General features: G+C 38.2%; 1 protein-coding gene across 8 annotated transcripts in view; it reads left to right on the top strand.

The window, feature by feature from the left end:
• Positions 1-18,497, top strand: part of GARRE1 (granule associated Rac and RHOG effector 1) — a 53,239-nt gene that overhangs the window by 10,060 nt on the left and 24,682 nt on the right. For 2 of the 8 annotated variants that reach the window (XM_083794650.1, XM_083794651.1), the window contains exons 2-4: positions 1,433-1,556; positions 7,570-7,686; positions 16,931-18,264. In XM_083794650.1, the coding sequence (XP_083650776.1) occupies positions 17,770-18,264 (495 nt within the window). In that variant the 5' untranslated portion in view covers positions 1,433-1,556; positions 7,570-7,686; positions 16,931-17,769. Of the gene's footprint in view, positions 1-1,432; positions 1,557-3,068; positions 3,143-7,569; positions 7,687-15,949; positions 15,974-16,930; positions 18,265-18,497 lie in introns of those variants that run through there. The other 6 variants (XM_083794655.1, XM_083794656.1, XM_083794652.1 and 3 more) reach the window with 5 other exon arrangements.

Below are 18,497 nucleotides of genomic sequence, written 5' to 3'. Positions count from 1 at the left end.
AAACCATCAGTTTTACTGCCGAGCCCGCAATCAATTCTTTTTCTAATGCTGCTGAATCCAGTCACTATACTTTTCTCTTGGTGATTTTTTTCATTTTGTAGTTATTATTCCCATTTTCCATTTTAATTCCCATTGAAAATGCTCCTGTTTGTATGCATTGCACAGTGTGGATTGGAATGCTAGCTGAAGGAGGCAGAGAGAAGTCTGCCGCGTTGAAAATGTGAAAGATTCCTGTTGTTCTAAACTCGGTTTGGCTTAAACTCCCTTGCTGCACAGAAATACGAATGGTAGTTGAAGGTAAAATGCCTTGATGTATAAAATACTACTTTGAAGCTAGTCCCAGTTCTGACTTCAGTGTAGAGTATTCCTAATAAAATAGTTGATAAAGGCAAAAAGTGGTACAGTCTGCCCCAGTCACATAATGTTACTGGACACTTTGAAGAAAGGTCATTTTCCTTATTTTTAAAATGGAAATCATGAGAAAATGATTATTTTTTTTTTGAAATTCAGTTCTCTTAGTAAAAGAGCACATAGCTGGTATGTGCCTATTACGTGATGTATTGTTAGGTGTAAGCAGGATGTATTTGTTGTGAATAAAACCAAATATTAATACCTTGATGAGTTGTAAGAATGCCTTTCTAATACTGTGGTTTTTAAACCTTCAAGTAGGAAAAAGAAATTAAAAATAGGACCAATACTGTTGACTTATGAGCAAAAATAAGATTTTTAGTGTTTAAAATTGACAGGTAACTACAGCCTTTATAATATAATATACAGGGAAAAGCAGAGTTTCTTAGGAAAAGATGGAAAAAATAAATCTAGCATGCTTGCATTTGTTTATCATAGTGTTCTCTGGGAGATTGCTACAGATATATGTTGTAAGCTTATGCAGAGTATAGAATTGTAATTGCCTGATAGAGTAACTCTAGAAATAGAGCAAGATCCTTACAGAGAGTCTTGGAAGGAAGGCATATCAGTAGCGGTAGTAACACAACTTTGATTTGTTTTTCTCTATATGATGCTTTGGAGACAGGAATGGATAGAAATCCTTCCCACGGAAATGTGTTAGCTGTTTTGTTTGATTGTGAGGAGCAATTTGCACTTTCTTCTACTGTCAATAACTGGAGCAGGCTACACACAAGTTCGGTTTTCTGTCAGTTTGCAAAAAGGAGAAAAATGTGGAAGATATATTATCTGTAAATGGAGAACATAGTTAAGAAAAATGGAGAAAACATGAGCCTTACTTAGTTGTTAGCTCTACCAGCTTCTTTCCAAACAACTAATTGTTCTGTGGGGGACTATTACTGCACTGTTTATCTTAAAGCAAATATAAGGTGAACTTTTTACCCAAGTAATAATTCCACTCGTCTTCTCCTGGGACATGTGTGGAAGGAGTCGTTATTTTTATTTTTATCTCTTAACTCTGTTGCAGGTTAGACAGAAAGGAGAGGTCCGTTAGCAATGGAAGAACTTGGGCAGAAGTGACTACGCTAGCAGACCGTGTTTGCCTTTTTTCTTCTGCCCAAAGCCCATCTCCCTGTGTTAGGAAAGAGAAGGTAAAGTATTTGAACATGTTAAACAAAAAATATATTAAGGGGTAGGGGAAAGAAAGCAGGGTATGTACAAGGCTAGATTTAGGAACTGTAAGAATTGTATGGGTTGTAGTTGGAAATAATTTCCCATTTCTCACAGAGTGGACACCATCTAAATATTCAAGAATTCACTGATTTTTAGCTACCAAATTAAATTTGTCGAGAAAAAGTTGGAAGGGAAATACTTTAATGAACTGTTTGGCCCAGTCTCGATTACTGAATAATAGAGGAATGCTTACCTTTTGGAATAGGCAGAAGTCACGAGCTTACTTAGACTTTGCTTAGCCTGTTGGCTCTACTTTTTAACAGCTTTTCTTCGTTTTGCTGATATATAAATAGAACGCTTTGTAAAAGAACCGCAGTGCCTCAAAGCAACCTTCTTCAGGGTTTAGAGCTGATCTACGAGCATCTCAGTATACATTTCTGAGAGCAAGGTAGAGGACACCTGTGTCCCGTGCTTCCTGAAAGCACCACGATGAGTTTGCGTGGTGTGGGAGATGGGAGCTGCTGGGGTGCATAATGTTGATCATGGACTGGTAATGGGATGATGAGTGTGTCCAAAGTCAGCCTGGCTGAGCTGTATGTAGCTACTGTGTGAATGTTCCACTGCGGTTGGAAGAACTTGAAAATAAAGAATATGTCTTAGATGAGATCCATGTTGAAATACAAAATACCTGGCTGTGGTTCCTGAGTGGTGTCTAGCTTCTTGCAGGAAGGTGGGTTTCGAGCAGGTTGCAGGCTCACCTGGCGGGGAAGCTCTGTGTACACTGAGTCAGATGTGTTGTGAAAATGTTTGATTCACAGTTTTTGGTAGGTAGAATGCTTTATGACAAAGAATACTCTTACATGACTAAAACCACCTATGCTATGTTCCTGAAACTTTAAGACAGGTGGGGGTAGAAACAGTTATAAAAAAGTAAAGGCTTTCTTAATATTAGACTCAAGGAGGATTTTGGAATTATTTCTTTAATTCTTATTACTGAAAGCAGAGACTGCAGGGAAACCATTTATAAAATATTTACATCTGACAAGCAAATTATATTAGTACTTTAATTTTGTATTTTATGGAGACCACAGTAATAAAACATTTAATGAATTTAATATTTTGAAACAGTTATTTGGATTGTTGGGCAGTCATAGTGTGATACTCTTTTTCCATTTGAATAACAGTATCCTTTTTGAAAACATACTGGCAAATAGTTTCCTAGTGGTATGATAAATTTTTGTGGCCATCATTCATTGACATGAGAATTTCAGTGAGTTTTTTTGAGATGTTTTTAGCCCTCATTTTAGGATGGGGGGGGGGAGAGGAGAAGCTTTCAAACATCGAACCTTAAGACTCAGTGAAATTACTGTCAGAAATATCTTCTTAAAACGTTTTTTGGTAAGGGAAGGGCAGACTTGACTTGTAACATCATCAACATATATGAGAATTTCTTTATTTTTAGTACAGATAGTATTTTTGTTTTTCTCCAGTTGCCACCTAGGAATGAATTTCACTTTTGGGCTGCTTCGGATTGTACTGGTCCTGTTGGCATGCTAACTTCATGGTATAAACTGATCTGATAAGTATATTTATGAGATGACTCTGACTTAAATATTTTATATTTATTGTTTTCCAGTCAGTTTCAAAATCCAGCTCTGCTGCCCTAAGAGATTCTTGCACTTGTTTTTCTCTAGTCTAATTTACGTTCACTTATCTGCTTTTATTCTTAATTGCTAGGGGCTGTCTTCCCACTTGCACAGTTCAGTTTCTGTGGAACTACCAATAAATTCAAATGATGCCCTGCTGAGAATAGGATGGAGGCTGAAGGAGGAGTGGGAGAGAGAAAGTAGAACATACTAATGGCATTTATTAGAACTGCCTGTGCAGACTAATGCAAAATAAACTGTATTTATTGTAAAACATGCTGATAGAATATATAAGTTTAACAAAGCATGTTGTAGCGCTTCATGTCTTAGTCCAAAGATTGTTCCTTCTTTCCTAATTTTGCTTGTGCAGCCAAGTTGTCCCAACAACTGATTATGTCCAAAATATAATTCAGAAAAAAATTTTTGAACTTCTAATGACAATTTGTTTGTTCTTATAATTCTAGGCTGACTAATCTTCTGATTAAACAAAGGAAAATAAGGCCAATATAGTTAGTCTTGTTTTGAAAGGCTATCTATTGGTTTGGTGTAAGCATTATCAATATTTTGATATATGGTGCATTGGAATTTACTATTTCTTTTTTTTTCTTCCACTTTGACTGTGCGTAAGCAAAGATAATCACTAGTGCCTAGTGACCAAAGCTGTCCTTCACTGCAGAGTAAGCACAGCCAACTGAGCAGTGATAGGCATTCCCGCTGCTTTCCGAGACGTGTTTTCTAGGACTGAAACAGATTATTTTGGGGTAGGTGGAAGAGTGTTAGCATGTGGCTGATGAAAATGCAGACACGTACTTGTAACTGTGCAGCTCTGTTGAGGGCCTGACTGTGTCAGACTGCAACCTCCGGGTTTGGGATGCCTCCTGGAAACTTTTTTTTGGCACTTTGGAGACAGAAAAATATTTTGTCATTCTTCGGGGAGTTGTTCTGTATCAAAGTGCTTCTGTAGGAGAATTTGTACATGGCGGGATGTTTCACCCTAGCAACTGTTAAATTAAATATTGATAAAAGTATGAAAGGGAGTTATGAATAGTGCTAACTAATTAGAAGTACAAATTTAGACCCCAATCATTGTGGTCTGGATAGACATTTGATCCAGTAGGCTATTTTGATTTTAATACATCTTGTGTAGGAAATGTTGCAGAATCAATGGTAAGCTCTATATTTTGTTGTTGTCCAAAAAAAAAAGACAGGTTTAAGCAAAACCCATCTAATAAGTAGATGGTGTTAGATGAGAAGACTTCCTTTGTAATAAAACCCCGCAGTTTTTAAGACTTCAGCTTAATGTTTGCAAATATTCTCTAAGTCGCTCTAATTGCTCTAAGTTTATGCTTCACTTTGCAGACTGCCCTGAAATGCATTTCTGTTGTATTTTAAGGTCTTTATCTAAACCTTCCAACAAATAAAGCTGTTTCATTGCAGTGTAGTTCTGGCAGCAGCATTGAAAACTTCTTTTTCAGAGGAGGCATTTAAACCTATAATACAAAAATAGTGTGTGTTTCTAATTCTAATGCCCTTAAGTGATGTAAAATTGTCCTCGACCAGAAGCATATGGTTGTAGGTTCTGACATAGTCTGTGCGTTATCATGGCTATAGGAAACAGTCTGCAACGCGGAGGATATTTAATTTAAAAAATTGGGATAAGGGTCGTGAATTGTATGCTAGAAATAGAAAATAAGATTAGAGGTTATGTTTCAGGCATGGAGCCGTCTCTGGGGGGGGAGCAGAACAAGGTTACTTCAAGGTTTGGAGCCTGCTTGGGGGATGGGGAGAAGGCAGGAAATCCAGCAGGGCTAAAAAGGGTGCCTGGGAGAGTTGTTGTAATAGATTACGTAAAACTTGCCACGTATCTCCTGGGCGCTTGGTGCTGTGCCTGGTGATTTTCTCCTTACCATCGCTTGCTCCTGCTCCATCAGGCACGGGCAGCATGTGGTGCCACTGGGGTGGTTCTGCCTGGGCCGTCTGCATGCCCTCTGCACAAACAGCCCCAGTGGCGAAGAGGTTGCTTTTTCTAAACATAATACTTGGGAAACGTGTTTGAAAGGGGTCTGGCTGGAGCAGTAATAGATGCACCAGCTCGTATTGAAACACTGCTTGAATGTGTTTGGCATCTTTGCCATGTGTTATGGCTGGCAGAGCATTGCTGTGTCGCAATTTCTGCAGCAGAAAGCCCTTTGCCAACGTAAGCTACTGGGAAGGAGTGTTAGTTGGCTAAAATCACCGAAATGTGTAAGCCTAGTTTCATGTTTGATAATTATTTTTAAATATAGTTGGCGCAGCAGTAGATAGGTAAAATTTTAAATGTTTCTTTCTAGTCTTCATTTGTGAACAAAAATCAGCTCTGTTACTGAATATTGAAATCCAGCGGCGGATGTGCTTGGTTAGTGAAGTCAGGATCTTCTACTGCTGCGTGTGTGGGATATGTTTGACTGGTGGTACTAGGCGCTTCAGAGGGAACAGGACACGTCAGTTTTCAGAAGGATCTAATAAAGTTTAAGTGTTCAGGTTTGCTTATGGATGTTTCTCTGGTTTCTCGTCAATAGATCACATTAATTTGTTGTATGGGTTAAAACACTACATGTATTTCTCTTCCAAGATGTATTACAGCAGCATAAATCTCCCATTGTACCCTCTGCCGGGAGAGATTTCTTGCACAACTCAGTGCAGAAATTTTGGCACATAATAACCCGGTGACAAATTATGCAGATGGATGGGAGCTTAGCTGTTTGTATAAAACTGTCAGTACTTCTACTTTCAGGACATGCTAAGCTGGTCCGACTGTGCTTTATATATTGTAAATTAGGTCAGATAATTATTTAACAATTGATAACTTAATTTGGAGGGTTGTTTGGGGAGTAATTTTAACCCAAGAACAATGGATTTTTTTAAAGAGAAAATGGCATTGCATCAAATCACATCAGAATTTCTCTGAACATCAGTTTGTCTGTTGTATGCCTTTCCCTGCCATACGCTTGATGTAGTAGCTTAAAGCTGGAAGCCGGCAGAGCCGTGTGCGCTGCTGAGACGTGCCGGTGGAATTTCATGTATGCATTTGTTAGCAAATTGCTGTTGTGTTAAGTTATTTATGTTCCTTAGTAGCGTCTACACTAAGTTTAGAAAGTGAGATTTATTTCCAAATGTGCAAATTTAGTTTCCAAATGTGTAAATTTATTTTTGTTGATAGAAGTAAATAAACTTCATCGTTGAGTGTAAACCGTTTTAAAGAAGCAGGAGAACAGTAGTCTGCTAAAATATTAACATATTTGGCTTTTTTTTAATACAAAGAAAGTAGATGTAATCAAGCTAGTCTTCCTGGGAACATAAATGCAAAACCCAAACATCTAAGTGTCTAAGAAACCAGAAATTTCTCACAGCTGTATCAGTGTAAGGAGGGGATGGAGACCCAAGACTACACTAACAGTCCTCAGCCTTCAGGCTGCAGCTTTCTGATTTTTAAGTTGACCTGTGGCCTATTTTGACATTTACACTGTGTGGATAAAAGGCAACAAATTATTCCATGAACTGAAATAGGAAGCAGGTTTACTGAAGCAGCTAATAGATGGCACCAGATGCTGCAGTCTGAAAAGATTTAAGCTGTTGCCATTGTAATAAAAATGGGGTGGTACCTGCTGGAACCACAGGCTTGCTTAAGAAGGGCAGGAGGAGAATCCTTTTGTCTCTGGTGCTTAACTTCTGTTTGAACCAGTGTTAATAAGACTTGCAGGAGATTGAGCAACTCAGGGAACGTTTTTTTTAAGTTGTCTGCTGTAAAGCAGGCAGAACTAGCTAAGTGCTAAGCCAAGATGTAGCTGTATTTTTCCCGTTTGGTTTCTATTAGAGATTTAAAAACTGGAGGGTGCTCCTGCAGTTCATCTTGTAACTAATTGTGTTTTGTCCCCAACTATGCAGGATGAGTTAGTGCTATTTTAAGTCTCATCTATATTTAATTAAGACTTATAAATTCTGGTCTTAATGAGAAGGAGAAGGCTGTGCTGAAGACATATAACCACTTTTTTGAAGAAAGGTTATGAAGTATGCATGCTGCCATTTTGAGTTTTCTAATCTTTATGATCTCAAATTACTTGTCACCACTGTTCCTTCATGAGTTACAGAAATTACTTCTACATAATTTAATGTATAAAAATGTAGATTCTTAGAAGCAAATCATTCTGACAGCTTCCAAAAGTCTCCTGTTATAAAGATCCAGTTCAAGAATGATTTTAGAATTAAAGCTGAAACTATTAAGCTACTACGTGATTTACAGTATTATTATTTGATGCATTTGGAGTATTATGTACTATGTACACACTGATGTTTGGTTTTGTTTTAGGAAAGAGGCTGCTATGCGCACTGGATTGCTCTGGTTTATTCATATCCTGTGACAGTGAATCAGATATTGCTGTCTATATACAGACTGAATTGCCAGCCAACTTCGGGCCCAAATATGGTAAACATAATTATGTTCATTTGCTATAAAAATACATTCTCCTTAGTTTAACATTTTCATGATTACAGTTTTCTGATAATTCCATAATTTTCAACATGAGAGGGATCTGAAAGGCCTAATCATCATGTCCCTCTCTTCAGTGTAGACTGTAGTTTGTTTTCCTGGGCAAAACTCCAGCTGTTCACTGATGAATCTGCTGCTACTCAAATACAGTAAGCCTATAAAGCATTTGGAAAGTCAGAGCACAGGAGCTGTGGTACAGAGACATGAATCTCTCTTAGTTACATGGCAAAAATGCTCATGGTTGCAACTGTCATGAGACAGTAAGTGTATGTGCTGATGTCAGTGTTTCTGATATGATGTACTCCTGTTTTCTATTTTTGGAGATGCAATTCATATTTCAGAATGCTTAATGACTTTCAAGTAGGAAATTTCAATGAATGAGTTGTGTGAGGAGGAAGGCAAACATTAAAATAGATAAAGCCTCTAATGTGTGCTGAAGAGAACAAATATGAGTAAATGTTGGGTTAGACTTAAGTATCAGTCACAAGGAAATAGTATGGTAATATACTTATTAATATGAAAAAGTGAAGTTTGCATGTGGAAGCACTTGCTCATATTAGCCATTTCATTTGTTAAGTGGGTGAGGATCAGTATGTTTAATGCAACTAAGAAAACACATTTGCAGTTTTTTTTCTTGATGTAGTCTAGCATCAAGAGAATGATGTAGTTATATTCTGTAGCAAGCATTGAGAATTTAGAAGCAGCATAATAATTTGGGAAAGGAAAGATGGTTGGTGTTGAGTTACTCCAAATGTTTTGAAAGGTTTCATCATGCTTGCTTCAAACAGGCAGAGAAAAAAAATCAGCTATCTTAAAAGCTTCACAGGATTTTCTGTACAGAATCTGCCTTATACTTCCAGTACTCAAAAATGTGTTGCTCATAGAAGAGCTTTAAAAGTATAGACGTTTTATAATTTTCATTGCCTTGAAACATTGCTTTTTGTCTAACAATACTAAAATCATACTGTACTCTGACTGGGTTTTCTTTTTAAAGTTGCATAGCATCAAAAACTCAGTTAAAACAGCCTTGAAATTTGGTTTAGGATTATTTATTTCAATGAAGAAAATGTGTTTGCTGCTAAGTGTGAGTACTGTGGCATTTATGTTGTATAGTATCTGTTTTGGCTGGAAGCCTTGTCTAAAAATTAACAGAAGTATTTTCTGATTGCTAAATCAGTTGTTTCAGAGCAGTTGTAAGTAGGATTTCATTGTGATATGATGCTTTTGATAATCACTAGGTTGTAGCGAGTAGGAAGGTCAAAAATGGCCACATTGATTCAGACGTCAGAATGGATCTAATTCAGCCTTGTTTAACCCCCATGGTGGTTATAAATGGATACTTAGGGAAAGGCAAGAACAGGGTAAACTTGTGGCCTATACCCATTTAAAACTGTCTTCAGTGATTTGCTGCATCTAGGGTTCCCTGAGCCAGTAACAGTTGGTTTGTTACTAAGCCAGAGGAAAGAAAGAAGGATCCAGAAACCAGAACGGCATGTTAAATTTGAAGTGTGGGTAAAATGTGAATTTATAGGGTTATAACTGTTTTCCAGCTTTCCCAACACACACACACACTCCTTTGCTTATAGCTTGTAATGTAAGACTTAATCTTTTGACTGTTATATTCAGCATCAGGCTGACATTTTAGCAAAAACAGTTGTAACACTGAGATCAGGCTAGAGCCTGTCACTTTCTGTGTGAGGCTAGGAATGTTTTTCCCACGTACAAGTTGATAAATTTATCCGTAGTCAAACTCATCTCTTATTTTAGTCCCTCGCTCCTGTAAAGTTATGCCATTCTTTGTGTATATATTTAGTAGTGTATGTAGTATGTCATGCTTAAACACTGTAGTATTTGACTTGGGCTCTTACTTCCACTTGTCTTTTCAAGTCTTGTTTAAGATATAACTTGTTGGGGGCAATGAAAACTTCCCGAGAGGAATCTGATTTTGAAAGAAGAGTCATGGAAGGTAGCATTTATAGAGTGCCTTTCCATTATTTCTGTAAGCGCTTTGCCAAAGGGTGGGAGTCATTGCTATTTTTATGGGTGCATAATCTTTTTATGAAGTATTTGGAACCATGATCAAATCATTTTAAAACGGCAGAAATAAAGCTCTACACTGAGCTCTCTTCAATCGCTTGATCTATGCTGCTGACTCAGCAGTAGCTAAGCTTTTCAAAGCAATTTCCAAAAAAAAAAATTGTTAGGGATTTCAGAGATAGGCAAGGAAAAAATTTAGTTGAAATTTGTAGCATACATTTAACAACGTGTACTAAAAGCTTCTCTTCCCATTTGATGATACTGAAAAATACATCTGGCATTTGTTTATACAGGAAAACTGTAATTCATGATTTAACAAGGTACTTGAGTATGTGAGAGATACCGCTGACTTTACTGCAACTAATCATATGCTCTAGTCCATTGCTGAATTGAGCCCAAAGATTAAACTGCTTCCAGGTTTAAAAAGTCTATGATGCGACTGCAGGATTGTGCGTGTGTTTTCACTGTTCTTTGTCGTGTTTCCTCCTCCAAGTTAAAGCTGGCCTTCTGCAGAAGCATGGGAAACCTTGATTTTGTACTTACCAGAGAACTAAAAACCAATTACATTCCGTTTTCCTAACACTTGTTTGTACTGTTACATTTTGACTAAGAAATACATAAATGGCTTCTGCTGCACTTCAGAAAGGCTTTAAGTGTGTCTCCAAGAGTATGATGTGCTGGGTGGGTTTAGGAGGAAACACATTTGCAGAGGGTAGGGGCAGGTTATCTGAAATGGCCATAACTGGACCAGGATGCACAGGCCTTGCCAACTAATATTGCTGTTCACATGTTCTTTAACTGAATGAAATTTTCTCAAGTTCGGCCCTTTCTTCCTGCCTTCCCTTCAGCGGGAAGGGAAGTCTATGGCTGAAATATGTCACGTATGGGAATAGATGTTAACTTATTCTCAGATTTGTCTAGAAATTGTCTGCTTTCCTTCTCTTCCTTGAAACTACAGCCTTCGGTACTTCACTCTGTTTTGAAGAAGAGCGTATTTTTTCAGGTGACAGGTTGCAAGTGGCTTGCTTTCAGAGAGAGCAGGTTTCTCTTCCCAAGCACTCCTGTAGGTAGTAGCAAGAACTTTGTAGACAGTACATTCTGAGAGGCAGAGCTCTTTTTTATTTTTTTTATGGAAAGCTTATGATGTTTATGCTTGCTTTTACTGTGGTCCCATGAATCTTTCTTTTGTTTTTGTCTTAGCATGTTTATAAAGTTCAGCAAGAGCACAAATGCTTGTGGCAGATGTGCACCCTTTTGGGAGATGAGAGAAATGGGTTTTGAGTCTCCGGTGGTAATCACATTGGACGTGAATTTCTCATGCTTTGTGTAAATGCTTTGTTAATGTCCATTCTTGATATGGTAGCTTATCTTCTTTCCTTCTCTTCTGCATGAGCAGTTGTCTTTAAAAAGAGAACTGGTCCTGTTTTCAAAACAGATAAGGTAAGCGTCTATTGCCAAGGGAGGATTGAAACAGTGATCCTGATCTGACACAGGCGTCTATTTTTGACATTCAGTGAGGCACTGAAGTCTGAAAGAAGGTTTGGTTTAACACATTCCTTTCACCAGATTTTCCTTTTGCTGTCATATCTTACTGCTGAGATTGGAATTAGTGCCGTTCTGTGGTAAGTGTTTTACTTGAAACAAAATGTAAGAAGCTGCCTGACACAGTGTAGGCTCTGCCCTGGAAAAATCCAGTCAGTGCACTGACAACTCTGAATTTGGTTTAGAGATACCACCTTGCAGATATATTTCAAAGGGAGTGTAGCTATATGCCTCAGGACTATGGATCCTTTTCTGGAGGATTGTTGGAAGCGAGGTGGTGTGGTGCTGAGCAGTCAAGACTTTCAGTCCTTACCTAGCTCTGAAAACTTGTTATTCTTCAGCTTTCTCCAGATCTCTTTGTTTCTGAGTGATTTTCATTACAAAGTCTTTGGTGATTTGTTTCTTTAGGTGCAGGGGATGGGGCTGTATTTGTCTCTGCTTGTGATTTAGGACATGTAGCATACTTGTGCTTCTAGAGGATTTTTCAGTACAAGGGCAAAACCCACAAATTGGCACCAATAAGCTAATAGACTTGTTTTAAGGAGGGTCATCTTGAGAAGGAAGAAAGGCCTAGACAAAATGTGTTAAATTAGTTGAGACTTGCCTATAAATATTAGTTGGATACTTCATTGATGTAATTTGTCTTTGATGAACTAATAAAGTGAAGTTGATGGAGCCTCCCAGTTAGATTTAATAAATCCTCATGCTTCTATTTGTAATTGCTTCACCACTAAATTAGAAAATTAGTTTCTGTATTAATAAATTGGTCTGTGTAGATTTATATAAAACTAAGCAGAATGCTCAGTTACAGCCTGGTTAAACTGAGGCAAACTACTTAATCCCTGTGGAGTGTGTCCTGTGAGTTACGGACCCCAACTAGTGTAGGGGGAGAGTGGGCCAGAGCATCTGGTGAGCTGGTTTTAGGAAGGGTAGACCTTGCAAAGAGGATGTTTCCAACAGGAGCTTTATGGGTTCACTAAGGATTGGCATGCCTACTCTTGTTGTTTTTGTTTTTTTTCCTCTCCAACTGTTCTGGGCAAACAGCCAAGAAGGAATCCCAACAAGCAATGTGAGCTAACAGAAGTGAGATGATATTGGCTTAATAGTCTATCGATGTCTCTCTTCCCTGTTCTCCTCAAATAGGAGACTTAAAAATTCAAGAGGTGCCACAGCAGTCTACCCCATTAAAAAGGCTGTCAGCCTTGAAAAGAGGGGTTGGTTTTCCTTTCTGGCTTTGTAGCCTAAATACAGGCACCTGACTGAAAGCAGGGGGCTTTGGTGGCGTGGGTTGCCTGCAGCTAGGCTGAGCTACCAGCACGGGCATCCTCTTCCTGCTGGGGGGCGATGGGCTTCTCTGGTGCCTGTGGCCTGGCAGCTGCCTGGAGCGAGACCCTGAGAAACTGTGAGCCCTGTTTGCCCTGATGGTGAAGATGATGCTTGTCAACCCTTGTAAAAGCATTTGCATGCTTTCAGTATTTATGATGTGTTGGTAAGAAATCACAGGTGCAGGATAAGTGGGTTGATGTCAGACAGATTAATGGGTATTTTCCACCAGTCGGCATTATTTGGAGATTGCTATTCTTGTTTAATTTTCTGAACATAGTTTTAGCTCTTAAATTATTCTGAAAAGTTTCAAAAAACAAACCAGAACAAAAACAACCCACAAAGAACACTTCTATGAATTTCTTCCAGAAGTATAAGCTATGCTATTAATCAAGTCCTGGCTAGTCCTGATAAAGCTGATACCTTCTCTGTCTTCCCAAAACACACTGTGCTGTGTTTCCTCAACATCCTCAAAAGATGATTTTTGAGGGGTATTTCTGTCATTGGTGCGAGCCAGTATAAAATCACGCCCCCTTCTTTTGTTGGTTTTTGGAGATCCTGCGGTAATCAGAATGTGTTAGCTCTGATCAAAACTGCATCTAAACCCGATTAGCTTCTCTCTTACTAAGAAAGTGTAGAAGTTGTTATTGCTTGATTTAAAAAAAAAAAAGGCCTCAGAGAAAAAAAAAACAACAAAACAATAACAACAAAACCACCAAAACCACATTTCCTCAGCCAAGAAAGTGAAATAGTTGTTTGAAATCTTGAGCAACTGTAAATGACTTTGTGAAAAAAGCTGCATTCCTACCAGGAAGGTTAGATTAAAATGTATTTAATGTGAGACCTATTTTTGTCACCTTTTATATAAAACTAGTATATGAGAAGTAGCTTCTTGTTGTGGTAACTTGTTACTATGTTTATCAGGTTCCACAAGCTAATTCTATGTTTTTTGTATTGCAGATTTGTTATTGCTATGTTTATATAAGCTTTCTTCAAAAACCATATAATTTAGAATTTTCCAGCAATATGTAGACTTTTGTTTTTAACTTATGTCTTCAATTGCATGACAATCCCTGTAATGTAGCTTAATTCTATGCTGTTTCTTTTGATGGATGGATCAAATGTTATACAGTTGTTGAGAAACTTCTGTATATTCTCATTGTTATTGATACGGCAACTTAAATAGTAATAGATGTAGCATATTAATTGAGAGTGGAGATGTTCTAGTTGAAGGCAGAATTGAATTTCTCAGCTTATGAAATTTGTTAATGAATTCTATTATTACTTGTTTTTCTCTGGCATGTGGATTTCAATTTCTAGTGGTTTTAAGTGGATCTGTTTTGTAGATGCTAAACATACTCTGTTGCTGTGGACGTAATCCGTCTTTAGTTTGGGATAGTTTAAAATGAATCAACTCCCAGTTAAAATGGGTAAGCCTTCTATACCAATATATAACTTCTAACTGTACATGAACAACACTTTGGCCTTGGTTACATAAAGGAAGGCATACAACTTCCTGATTTGTGGTATGCTAACTTTTTGAGACTTCTGTACTTGATTTCTGAATATCTGTGTTTTCTGCAAAATGAAACACAAACTTCACAGTTACATTTTGGACAGATAACATGCTACTCTTGTATTGCCAGAATGAAATCCTTTGAATTTTTTTCTGATACAGCATGGTCTGGATTGACGCAAAGTTCAAACTGTTAAAATGTGGAGTCCCCACTCTTAGTCCATGAGCCAAGAGCAGCGGTGGAGCTGCAGCACTGGGGAGGGAGGGGGGAGCGTGGGAACGGTCTTCTCTTCACTTTTTCAGGAAAAGATACAAAAGGAAGTGTGTTTACTTTATACATAGCATGTTGGAGTCTCATTATAGAATGTGTACTACTTGTAGTGTTACCCGCATGCCTAGTGGCTGGAATTATCAAGACCTGTCACTTCTCTCTTTAAAGAAACGTGTATCTTCTTAGATGCTAAGGACATAAGCTGTCCGCTGTAAGCTTTTGTGTTGGTTTTATTACAAGTGAATTTTGAAGGCTATGAGATGTTGAAGAGTTGAATGTGTTCTTAAAGATTTGCCTGTGAAAGTGTCTGTTAGTAAAACAGTGATCAATCGTCTTTGCTCATGGCTGTAGGAAATGTGAAAACACCATTTTTTCTATTCATTTCACTTACGTTTTTAGAGTGTAGCAGGTTTTTGTATGAGTTAAATATTGGACTGTTACCAATTCAGTACCTTAGTTTGATCCCGAAAGGTTCAATACGAAGAATCAAAGCATAGTGCATCTCTAATGCCTAATTCAGTGCTGTATAGCTCAAACTCCTCAATTAGTTTTTTCTACTTTTGGCATTAATTAACACTTAGATGTTTCACGACCATTTCTTAACTTCTTCTGCACTGTGAAATTCATGTCTACTTAGGGAAAATAATCACCAATTTACTTACATAATGCATATAGATTAACTCTTTTGTTCTGTCTACGTTTTTATGTAATCAAGAAAATGATTTTTCTACTGTAAGGCACTGAAGCTTTTAAAGTAAGAATCCATTTTAATGGGTTTACTACACTTAAATGCACTCAGTGTGAATATTGAGAGAAGTGTAAAGTTAATTATTAGGAAATAAAGTAATCATCTTAAAGTACTTTAATAAGGGATGTTGAAATGCATATGGGAATGTCTGCTGTGTTTTATCTGTTTGTCATGTTTTAAAAAGTGGGAATGTGGAAGAATATTTGCTCTAGATCTCAGAAGCAGAACCATCTGCAGCAGCGACTTCCTGAAAAACTCGTGTCTGTTGTTTTAGTGGGTGTGAGACTATCCCACTCCCTTCATGTTGTTCTGTCCTGCTGCGTCTTGCCTGCTTTTTTCTGAGGTTGTGTTTCATACGTCTGTCAAAACACATTATATGAACGAATTGATAGTTTTTTTCTACCAGTCTGAAGAAATTTTGACTGAAGATACAATCTTTATTCCCCAGCTGTTTTGACAACATTAGAACAGGTTTTATATCTTAAATGTAATGGCAAAAGAAATATAATGTTATTGAATTAAAGGGTTCCTTCCTATTAAATCTAGATTATTCTTTGAAGTACTCGGGCGGGGGGGGGGTTACTATTTGATACTAACATTGTAAAATGTAATTGATGCAGTAAGAAGAAGAATGTCCTTGTTTGATGAAATCAACTTACATAAATCAACTTACATGCATGTGCAGGGAGAAGGAAAGAGTGGCTTACAGTGACTGATGCCTAGGAATGGATAGAAACAAGTTGTCTCTCTCTACATTATACGTCCCTTCTGATAGTGTCTTGACACGGTAAATCAGAGGGCTGTTTTTTTTGTTGTTGTTGTTTGTGGGTAACTGTGATCATTGTATAGATACAACTTTTACTTGTATAGGTGGTCCTGAGATGCCAGACCCTGTCCAGTTAGGAGCTATGTTTGGCTGAGAGCAAGGACTTAAAGATCTTCGTGCCTTTTTTCAGAAGTTCCAGCTCTGGCCTTGAACGTCACCTGCTGCAAACTGACCCTTTCTCGCTGCTCAGGCTCTCTTCACCTCCCTATGAATGCCTTCCAGAAAGTGCTCTTGGCTGTCCAGCTGCGCCTCAGTTTGCCAGTAGGAGTAGGGCGGTACTAGTGGCTGTATTTCCTCCCTACTTTTGTGTCTGGTGGGATTGCTGTTCGGGCCAACCTGTTAGGCAGTTCTGTCTTGTATAAGATCTTGCCACTATGATAGATACATGTCATTGCTTTGAAACAGGGTCTCAGTTAGGATATAGACAGGTTTTTCTGCTGTTGTACTAAAAAAAAAAAAAGCTGTATGTTGATTTAGTAAATTACTAGAAAGAATGGGGAGTCTCATATTTCTGCAATGAATTAAGGTATGTGAAAAAAAGGTTTCATTGACTTAATTTTTGAATTATTTGGAAAGGATAAGGTTAGAAAATGTGATTAACTCCTCCTAAGGTCTGCATTAATAGACTCTTCTGTTCTTAACTGTGTAAGGGTTGCAGTGGGGATTAACTGCTACTCAAGCTTGAGTCTAGGATGGGAGAATTAATAAGAAAACACTCAGGGGTGTTGAGTTCAGTGGCGTGACGATACCAGTTTGTAACTGCCTTTTGAACAGCCCGTACAACTCTCCCTTCCTTTCGATCTTATGTGTCATCGACAATGTATGCCTAGAGAAGTATACCGGGACGCTGCAGGAATTAAAATCTTAGAACTGCTCATTGTTCCATAACATTCTAAACTTTTTTTTCTTCCTTCACAGGAAATGACCTAGAGGCCTTACAAATACATTAGTGCATTTTTGTTCTGAGTCTACAATTGAGGGCAAACGCAGTCTGGAAGCACCACTTCTTAATGTTACAACGGAAACAACTACCTCAACAAACAAGGAAAGGGGAAGAAGGCTTGCAATAATAAACACTCTAATTTTTAGTAGCTTATACTTGCAAGGTCTTCTGTAAACAGAGTCCAGATTTTTTTCCCTCCAGTATTAAGAAGAGACACTACAAGTAAACTGATTTGGCAGACTGGATCTGTCAAGACATTTGAAGATATTTGATCTGCTGACATAAGGATTTGCTTTTTTAAGGAAGAAGCCTCTGCACTGCTTTTATAATCGCTGTTGATCGGTGGTTTGCTCCACTTTTCCCGATATTACTAATTGGAAAAATGTATTAAAGCATTGCTTCTCGAAACATTATTTACGTTGACAAAAATAACTTTTATAAACTTAACAGCAAGTGACAATAATACGCTCATGAAGAAACTGTAGGCGATAACTTCTCTGCTCCAGTGTTGCTTTTCTGTGTGCAGAGTGGAATACCGAACGAGACAGAGCATTATTAAGATACTTCGGCTTGCTTTCTGAGTACAGTTTATAACTGCAGCAGGGCTGCACTGAACACTGAAAATACTAAGTCAGCAAATCTGCTGCCTTTCTCACTGCTGATACAGATTATACAGACACTTGCCTTTTTTGAAATGCCTTTTGTGAAACCGATGTACACAGTCCTCCACTGTTACTGTACATAACTGTATATTTGGGGAAGGAGTTTGACAAGTGATTGTTAATTCAAGAGATCTTCGGACAAGCACTCACTTATGTATTGCTGTAGTGCACAAGAAAGCAAAATGGACTATAAGCGGCGCTTTTTGCTTGGCGGGTCCAAGCAAAAAGTGCAGCAACACCAGCAGTATCAAATGCCTGAGCTAGGCAGGACCCTGAGCGCACCGCTGGCATCTACAACCCCAGCATCCCCTTTGGTCTCCTCAGCTGCTGCGGGCAGCTGCAACCACCCTGTATCCCATACTACTCCGATTGCAGACATCCAGCAGGGAATCTCCAAATATCTGGATGCACTCAACGTGTTTTGCCGTACGAGCACTTTCCTTACAGACCTTTTCAGCAGTGTATTTAGGAACTCTCACTATTCTAAGGCAGCTATGCAACTGAAAGACGTGCAGGAACATGTCATGGAAGCAGCGAGTCGACTCACAGCAGCAATAAAACCAGAAATAGCAAAAATGCTGATGGAACTGAGTGCAGGCGCTGCGAACTTTAAAGATCAAAAAGAATTCAGCCTACAAGACATTGAGGTAAGCTACCTTGGGGGATTCTGTTTTGCATGCGGATTTATATCATTCCTTGTTAATTGGACTTTTACTTAAAATCAGTGCTACGCTGAAACTTCTTTCTGCCTTGCTTTTGTATTTGTGGGCAACACTGATAAAAGGAGAAGCGTTTTCATTTTTGTTCTCAAAATTATTACGTGACTTCCAGTGGTCAGTTTCAAACTACGTTGAATGAGATGTTTAGTGGGTATTTCTGT

This window comes from Anser anser (genome assembly GCF_964211835.1).
Source record: "Anser anser genome assembly, chromosome: 11".
NCBI classification, from domain to species: Eukaryota; Metazoa; Chordata; class Aves; order Anseriformes; family Anatidae; genus Anser; species Anser anser.
The sequence above is the reverse complement of the archived record's forward strand: the minus strand, read 5'-3'. Positions and strand labels throughout refer to the sequence as shown.